We start from the raw sequence: 9,089 nt of genomic DNA, 5'->3' as shown, positions 1-9,089 counted from the left end.
ATGATTGGTATACATGGTTACCTAATTGAGATATTTAAATCTTACATCTCACCCCAAATATGCTAAATTCTAATTTTCTATATAATAGTACATATTTAATATCTATTATTCCTGCTAGAGGATAGGCTGCCTTCTTTTGCTGTTTCTCCTGTACCTAGCACAGTGCCCAGCACACAGCAGGTACCCAAGAGTTGTTGAAGAAAGGTACACTGGATCCTCCACTTGAAAAGTTCATTGTCATCTCAAACTTCACTTGCCCCAAATGAGTAACTTCCTTCCGCCTTCCCCTGAAACCATCCCATTTCTTGGTTTCCCATTGTGGTCAACATCGCCACCTTTTCCTAAGTTTGCAGACTATCAGCCTGGGACGTGAAGGATCACAAAAAGCATGGCTTATTCAAGGGACATAGATCAGACCTGCCTGATAGACTAGGAGAGCGTATGGAAAAAGGGGAGACGGGCTGGGTTATCAGAGGAGGGAGGCAGCAGTCTGAAAACCAACTTGATGACTTGGGACTTCATTCTCAGGCACGTCCCTGGAACCTGCCTTGCTATTATTTTTCCTTTGTGATTTTGTTCATATTGTTTTCTGGAATGCCCTGCCATTTCCCTCCCCACAGACCCAAATCCACCTTATTCATCCTTTAAGGTGGAACAAAGCAGCCGGTCCTGATGACCCTTTACACTCCAGTGATCATTTCTAGAATGTTTCTTTGAACCATTTTTGCAGTGATTCCCATAACATTTCAGCTTTTTGGTGAGTATTCTCCGTAGATGCTGGCAGACCTCATTTAACCGCGCTCTGCTTTACTGTGCTTCTCAGATACTGAGTATTTTACAAATTGAAGGTTTGTACTGTAGCAACCCTGCACCGAGCAAGTCTACTGGCGCCATTTTTCCAACAGCATTTGTCCACTTCATGCCTCTGTGTCACATTTTGGTAATGCTTGCAATATTTCAAACTTTTTCATTATTATTATCTTTGTTATGGTGACCTGTGATCAGTGATCTTTGTTACCACTGTGGTAACTGCAGATGTGGTAGAAATGGCGAGAGAACTAGAATTAGAAGTGGAGCCTGAAGGTGTGACTGAACTGCTGCAATCTCGCAATGAAACCTTCATGGTGAGGAGTTGTTTCTTCTGGATGAGCAAAGAAGGTGGTTTCTTGAGATGGGATCTACTCCTGGTGAAGATGCTGTGAAGACTGTTGAAATGACAGGAAAGGAATGAGAGTATTACATAAACTTAGTTGATAAAGCAGCGGCAGGGTTTGAGGGAATTGACTCCGATTTTGAAAGAAGTTCTACTCTGGGTAAAATGCTATCAAACAGCATTGCAGGCTACAGAGAAATTGTTTGTGAAAGGAGGAGTCAATCAATGCAGTCAATCACCGTTGTCTTATTTTAAGAAACTGACACAGCCATCGTAACCTTCAGCAAGCTTGACCCTTATCAGTCAGCAGCCATCCATCAAGACAGGACCCTCCACCAGCAAAAGATTACAATTACGGGCTCAGATGATGGTTAGCATTTTTTAGCAATAAAGTATTTATAAAGTAAGTGTATCTCCGAGGTATGCCTGTACTTGAGAGTAAGAAACATCAATCACTTACATTATTGTTGTTTTTTTGGCCTGCGCTGAGCAGCTTGAGGGATCTTAGTTCCCTGACCAGAGATGGAACCCGCTCCCTCTGCAGAGTCTTAATAACCACTGAACCGCCAGGGAAGTCCCTCACTTACTCTGTTTTAAAAGTCCTTCACCGCCCCCAGTATACAGTTACACGTTTAAAGAAAAACTTGTTAAATTGGAGTTCAGACTTGGCAAGATTTCGGTTGAAGCCATAGCTGCTTTGCTTCAGAAGCTTTCCACTGGCGCCAAAGCGACCTCTGGTGGCCAGGGGAGAAAAGGCTGCATTCAGGGCGCTAGTGTCCCAGCTGGTAAGGCACTGGTGTGCACACAGGATGCCCTGGTGACGGGCCCGCGAGGGCAGCACCTTTGCTCCTGACTGCGTCTGAGCCCTCCTCTGTGTTCAGGGAGATCTGTGTTCACAAATGCCACAGAGAGGGCGGTACAGTGCAGTGGCCAGGAGCACAGGCATGGCTGGGCCAAGTGATTCAACCTTCCTGTGTCTTACCTTCCTCATCTCTACAGAAGTGCACGCCATGATTGGTACAATGAAACTTACTTGAGGAACCGCCTGGAAAAAAAAATGGTTTGGAAAACAGATGGTGTCTCCTTGACAAGCTTCATTCTGATAGAATCTTTTTACCCTTGAGGGATTTACAAAATCCATACTCATTGCCCACACCTGGGCAGATCCATAATTCCAATGGGTGAGGTGAACAAGAAATCTGCAGTTATGATAGATGCAGGCAGATCTTGTGGAATTTTCATCCCTAGAAATAGACAGAGGAAGAGTGGCCAAGGAGGCCTGGGTGGGCTCCACGCTGTGAGGCTGCATCACCGTCTTTGTCCTCAAAATATCTGAGAAGAACAGAAGGTACTGTTAAATGGGGCACTTCCTGGGGCAAACTCCCTTGGTGGCGAAGAGACCTTCTGAAGAACTCTTTTCTTCTGAGCCTTCTCAGCATGTATGGACAGTGTTTGAATTACATCCTGCAGAATTAAGGCTCTAATGTGTTCTGCTTTTGGAAGCATCTTGTGCAAAAAGGAGGCTCTTTTGGTCTCTAAGCAAATCTGTCACAGATGGGTAGCTCCTCAACAACTAGCCCAGTGCCTGGCATTGGTCATGTTTTCAGGGTATAAGGAGGACAAAAGATAAATCTGGATCCTGGTGTCCTAAATTCTTGGCCTTCATGAGCCTTTATGAGCCTGAATCGGGATCTGTATGAGAGGAAGGAAGTATTCCTGCAGGAAGAGGAATCCTTTAGCCCCAGCTGAAGTTTTGGCCATAAACCTCAGCGTAGAAGTATCTTGTGAACTGGCTCAGGCTACATCTAGTTTTTGTGTACGGGCTGGGCTGTAAGGCTAGGAAGAGGCAAAGTGGCCTCTCTGGCCTTTTTTCCTGTAGTTCTACAACCATATCTTAGTCCTTCAAGGCTTGCCAGTTGCACAGTGAGAATAGGAAAGGAAAGACGGAGAAGTCATTGAGGTTAAAGGAGAGCATCTCTCTCTAAAGCTGAGAGTAGCTTTGGGGAGCTACTCATTCTAGGCCTCGTTCCTCTGGGTCTTGCCCTTGTTCCCACTGGCTTTCTAAGGGGAGAGGAAGACCTTCCTTCCAGGCTTGATTGCACTCTGGGGCCTCTCTTACTACGACAGCCTTGTGGGAGACAAGAAATCCTGAATGTAAAGAGAGGAAACCATGAGGAGGAGGTGTAACAACCACATCTCCTTGGAACATCCTAGTGCATTGTGTTGGAGGCCCCAAGAATGCCCCTGGACTGACCCTTGAGAGGGATGCAGGAGCGGAAGGGCAGTGAGAAGGCCTTAGTACGTGTTGAATGACTGAGGAGGGAGTCAGTGAATGGAGACCTTTTCTAGATCTACTCTCCAAAACATTGTAATCAAAATTTGCTCCAAAGAAGTCTAACATAATATTAGGGAAAATTATAATGTGAAGCTTCTTTCAGTTCAAGGTCTAAAAATCTATCTTTATTCATGGCAGTGGGGTTATTCAGGAAAGTTGTGAAGGCTTTTTTTTTTTTTTTTTTTTTTTTTTTTGCGGTAAGCAGGCCTCTCACTGTTGCGGCCCCTCCCGTTGCGGAGCACAGGCTCCGGACGCGCAGGCTCAGCGGCCATGGCTCACGGGCCCAGCCGCTCCGCGGCATGTGGGATCTTCCCGGACCGGGGCACGAACCCGTGTCCCCTGCATCGGCAGGCGGACTCTCAACCACTGCGCCACCAGGGGAGCCCGTGAAGGCTTTTTTAAGCTTCAGAAAACGTAGGATTCTTACCAGGCAAGAGGATCACCTTTGATTGTTTTGTACCATTTGAAAATGTTGGTGTCACCAACATAATCACATTCTTGCGGGATTAGGAGATTCTTAAAAGATACTTAGTCCCATTGCTAGGAAGTTATCTTATGCATATACGAGCATGTGTGCACTGGGATAAATGTGCAAGGATGTCCGTCTCAGCATTGTTGGTAACAACATTTTTTTAAAAAGCCACGAAACAACCAAAATGTCAATCAGTGATCCACTTTTACCCTTTCAAACAGTTTGAATGTCTTAGTATGAGCAGGTGTTCCTTGTCATTTAAAAAAATCACCTCTACCCTGACTGCTGACTCATCCCCACCAAGAGGTCATCCTGGCTGTGCTTGAACACTTCCAGTGATGGAGAACTCACTACCGCTTAACTATCAGACAATGTTTTGATCAAGAGCCTCTGGACAATAATTAGTTCCTATTAAGACATGATCTAGGTTTCCGGGGGGGGCGTGGTCTGGGTCTATCAATTCCATCTTGAGGGCTCTGGAGCTGGATAGCATGCAATTTTGACAGCTAGTTCTTGGTATTTTTTCCATTTAAAAATTATTTTTGAATATACGAATGGAAAATAATTGGGGGAAGTATGTCCTCTGGCAAAAGCCTTCAAGATACTGGAAGAAGACAATAAAGGACTGTTCAGGATAACATTTTAAGGAGGATATTAAGAATCTATGTAGGGGCTTCCCTCTTGCTTTGTGTCCACCTAGAGGGGTGGGATAGGGAGGGGGGGATAGGGAGGGTGGGATAGGGAGACGCAAGACGGAGGGGATATGGGGATGATATATGTATAGGTATAGCTGATTCACTTTGTTATACAGCAGAAACTAACACACCATTGTAAAGCAATTGTACTCCAATAAAGATGTTAAAAACAAGAATCTGTATAACAAAAGAGCCTTGTTCTCAAGGAACCTGCTATGTCAGTGGGGGTGGGGAGGATAACGTGCACTCAGAGCATACACACATGCACGCATTGTTACACACCAGGAGAAAGAAAGATGGGTACATGCCAAGCAGAGACCGATGATGTCGACTGGATCCATGGGCTGTCCATGGTGGGGGAAATGGATCTGGTCTGGGTTTTGAGAAATGGGGAGTGGGGTAGGCATGGGGGAGGGTGGGGACATTTGGTGGGGAAGGAAATGGCATGAACAGAGATGGGAAGTGACAGGGGCAGTGAGCAGGTGTGTCTGGGCAGGTGGCAGGTGTTTGGGGAACCCTCTTTCCTTGTTGGGGATGATGCCCAAAGGGAGAATCACGTCCTGCACAGTATATCCCTGGGGGTCTTCTTGCAGAGCCCGGTGGCCAGCCCTGTGGATTCACCCATGACGGGACAGTGAGCCTTGAGCTTGTGGGTGTGTGTTTCATAAAGATCCCTTTCACCCGAGAGGTCTGTGAACTGACAGGGTTTGGATTTTGTACCGTGTGAAACATGGAAAGTCAAGGCCAGGGACGATTTTGGAGTATTTTTATTTATTTATTATTTAAAAAAAAACATTTTTTAGCTGCTTCTATATCAAAAGTGAAAAAGCATAGAATTCAACACACTTTCAGGAATGTCGGACCCCACATTTGGGTATCCTTGAGGGTACTGTGTGTGGCTCTCATTGTCCAGTGCATCATGAAAAAAGAACAAAAACACACAAAGAACGAAGATTTTTCACTGAGGGGCACAGTGGGATGATTAGGGTTCTATTAGGTTACATTCATTCGACGCCTGTGTGCAGTTCTTCAATAAGTTGGTCTTCATGCCTTACCCACCAGCTAGTTGGCTTTCAGAAGGATTATCTAACGGGGGTAATTGAGCCCGAGCTTCTTGCTGTCTCTCTCATTCTCTCTCTCTCTGTCTCTCTCTCTCTCTCTCTCTCTCTCACGTGTCCACAGCTCACACACAGCAGCCGGAAATGACACACTGAAGTGAGTCACCAATGCGGCTGTGAGTCACCATGTAATTGGGGAAAGTTCTGTCCTGCTAGGTCGTGTAGCCCCTTGCACTCCTGCTCCTAAGTATATTGGAAAATTTTGAAACAACAGCTCTGTCTGCCTTCGCCCACCACATCCTTTTGGTTCCTAAAGTGGGCTGAAGTTGGACAGTCCTGGCAGGGGTCCTGCTCCACGGAGGGGAAAGGCCAGGAGAGGAGCGATGGGATTCGGGCAGCCACCAGGTGGCAGTGTGGGCCCTATCACTCCCGCTGCCAGGAGGGGAATGACAGGCAAGTGACCACTCCTGAGGTGCAATGACACAGACCACAAAGGAACACTATGAACAAGTTTAAATAATATGTTTTCTCCGTAGCCCTTCCTCTCTCACAAGCACACAAGGACAAGGATGTGGTAAATGCTCAAGGACACCCCTGGCATCCCACCCTGCCCACCAGGATACTGGTGCCAAGAACGAGGCATAAATCATCTCTCTCCCTCTATTTCTGCAACATAAAGTTTGTGGGGAGCAGAAAGCTGCTTCTCTGAGTAAACAAGTCACCTACACTCCAAAATAATATATGCACACTGTTTCTGGGGAGGGAGCAGCCAGGCCTGGGTGGGTCTCGTGCCTCTGAGCTGGGGGAGGACGGACCTTGACATGAAAGAGTGTTTCTCCCATTGGCCTTCTTTGGCCTGCAGCCAGCTTTTTCAGCAGTAGCAGACAGTGCAAGAGTGACGGCAACGTGACCGGAACACAAATTATTTCTAGCTAACACACAAAAGCTCCTTCCTGTAAGCCTTGTGGTGCCATCCTACGAGGGCCTCAGTGGGATCCAGGTCCGAAGACCCGAACAGGCAGAGCGATGGGCTGAAGCAGCCGCGCAAATGGTCCTGGGAGTTCTGCAGTCTTGTTGGGAGACCTTCGGGGCATTGTGCTTCCGAAGTCTCTCCCAGGGTCTCCGCTGGGGAGTTTAACTCAAAGGTCCTCTTTCCCCCTCCTGGGAGAGCTGGAGGTCTAAGAGACAGATTCGAAAGATTTACCATTAAAAAAAAAAAAAAGACAAATATCTTCTCTTTCTCCAGAAAAATGAATTAAAATAAAAATTCTTTGCTCCGGAGTTTCTTCTTCTTGGACATCTCCAGTTCTGTCCCAGATGAGGGCTGCATTTCCCATGGTCAGGGTTCCATCACTTGGCCCATGAAAAGGACAGTTCCTGAGGATGGAAGAATCATGGGAGATGAGAAGCCGGGGGGAAGGGGAACAGCACAGCTCACCCAGCTGGGTGTTTACGGATGAACTGAGATACAGGGAGATGAGTGAGTGCCTGGAGGCACAGCTGCTCTAGTGACTAAGCCGGGACTGGGGGACAGACTGAGCACCCCGTCTGGAGAGAGCACTGCCTCCGAGGAGGGGAAGGGGAACAGAGCTATGATTCCTTGCCTGGAGTCCTCTTGGGGGGAGTGGGGGTGTCTACACCTGCCCGGACTAGTGCCCGAGTCCAGGAGAGCAGGGGGGGTGGGGGGTCTCCCGGGCCCCCGGCTCACCTGTGGGGTTGTGCCGTACCACGAAGAGGAAGGGTCTGTCCATGATGATCTCCTCGGGGGCCATTCGGGCTGAGACTGTAAGGGCTGGAAAAGAAGGGACCACGTCTTAGAGCGGAGGGACGTGGGCACGGAGGCCTGGATTGTTCATAGGTGATCCAGTGACAGTGGCACTGGGATGGGGGCGTTTTAGGAGGCTCAGTTATTTCCTGGATGTGAACCCTAAAAGTGTTGGGATGTCCTCTGAGGCCTGGTTTCCTCCAGGAATTGGGTAGAGATCTCTCAGGTAGTCACTTGCAGGCACGTTTATCTAAACCCTTTTAGGGCGTATTGGAAGCAAGTGCCTCGTGACTGACCACTGAGAGCAAAGCCAGGACCTCACAGTCAGAGGACCTCAGAGCCAGTGGGGAGGGGGCGGGGTGCCGGGGAAAGCAGGCCTGTGTTCTAGTGGGATCGGGGTGATGCGCTCCACACAGGAAGCGAAGCTCTACCAGGAGACACCTGGTTGACGTGGGCAGTGGGGTCTTCCCGATTCACCCAGGGTCTGGGTGCCAGACCGCGGCCCCTCCTGGAAGCCTGGGGCTGAGGCTTGCCAGACCTCACCTGAGCCTGACTCACCTGTGGAGGAGGACGCCACCGTGCCGCTCTCATTCACCTCAATCTTCACTTTCTGTAGCGCCTGCGACACGTACAGAAACTCTTGATCTGAAACAGAGGTGGATACCAAAACACATCAGCTTTGGTTCTCAGTGAGAAGCTCCTTAGTCCTCTTAGGGACCCCACTGTCCACCAGGGGAAGAAAGTGAAAGGAAAACCTCTTACCTGAAAGTCTTGAGAAGTCTGCCTGGTTTGGCCTAAACATGTCGGTCATTCCCAAGTTCTCCAGGGGCCTCCTGAGGTCAACTTCACTCTCCAGGGAGAACCTGCAGACAGGAGCAGGACACAGCTCAAGCTCAGGCCACCTCTAACCCCACCAAGTATCTCCGTCCCCACAAACCAACAGGATGGGGACTGATGTGAAAGTAGAAGTGGGGACTTCCCTGGTGGTGCAGTGGTTAAGCATCCGCCTGCCAATGCAGGGGACATGGGTTCGAGCCCTGATCCGGGAAGATCCCACAGAGCAACTAAGCCCATGTGCCACGACTACTGAGCCTGAGCTCTAGAGCCCGCGAGCCACAACTACTGAGCCCGCGCGCCTAGAGCCCGTGCTCCGCAGCTTCTCTGAGAAGCCCGTGCACCGCAACGAAGAGTAGCCCCCACTGGCCACAACTAGAGAAAGCCCGCACGCAGCAACGAAGACCCAACACAGCCAAAATAAATAAATAAATAAATAGATTAAAAAAAAAAAAAGAAAGTAGAAGTGGGAAGCTTGTTTTTTCAAATCCGTTTGCAAGGTCTCCTCCTTGCTGGGAGATTCTAGTACTAATGAACATTTTCCTGCAATCCCCACCCCCTTGAACCTATGACTAATTACTTTCCTCAAATAAGGCAGTAGTTTGAGCACAATTACATTCAGCCTGACTGGGGAGGGAGGGGGCAGGGCAAATTCTTCTGCAAGGATATTTGAACAAAAACCCGGTCTGTAGATTGTGTTCTGAGAGCTGAGCCTGAGGAGGACTCCAGCAGCGAGGCTTTGGGGCTCTCGCTCTGCTTCCCATCAGGGCACAGCTG

At 48.5% G+C, this 9,089-nt stretch overlaps 1 protein-coding gene across 2 annotated transcripts in view; it reads right to left on the bottom strand.

Moving 5' to 3' along the window:
* Window positions 1-5,404: 5,404 nt before the first annotated feature.
* The window catches only part of SERPINE1 (serpin family E member 1), a 7,763-nt gene continuing 4,078 nt past the window's right edge, over window positions 5,405-9,089 (bottom strand). For both annotated transcript variants that reach the window (XM_024745461.1, XM_024745462.1), the window contains 4 exons: window positions 8,241-8,341; window positions 8,037-8,123; window positions 7,422-7,505; window positions 5,405-7,090 (listed from right to left, as the gene is read on the bottom strand). In XM_024745461.1, coding sequence (XP_024601229.1) covers window positions 7,053-7,090; window positions 7,422-7,505; window positions 8,037-8,123; window positions 8,241-8,341 — 310 coding nt within the window. In that variant the 3' untranslated portion in view covers window positions 5,405-7,052. The remainder of the gene's footprint in view (window positions 7,091-7,421; window positions 7,506-8,036; window positions 8,124-8,240; window positions 8,342-9,089) is intronic.

This window comes from Neophocaena asiaeorientalis, unplaced genomic scaffold (genome assembly GCF_003031525.2).
Source record: "Neophocaena asiaeorientalis asiaeorientalis breed wild unplaced genomic scaffold, Neophocaena_asiaeorientalis_V1.1 scaffold461, whole genome shotgun sequence".
Lineage (NCBI taxonomy): Eukaryota > Metazoa > Chordata > Mammalia > Artiodactyla > Phocoenidae > Neophocaena > Neophocaena asiaeorientalis.
The sequence above is the reverse complement of the archived record's forward strand: the minus strand, read 5'-3'. Positions and strand labels throughout refer to the sequence as shown.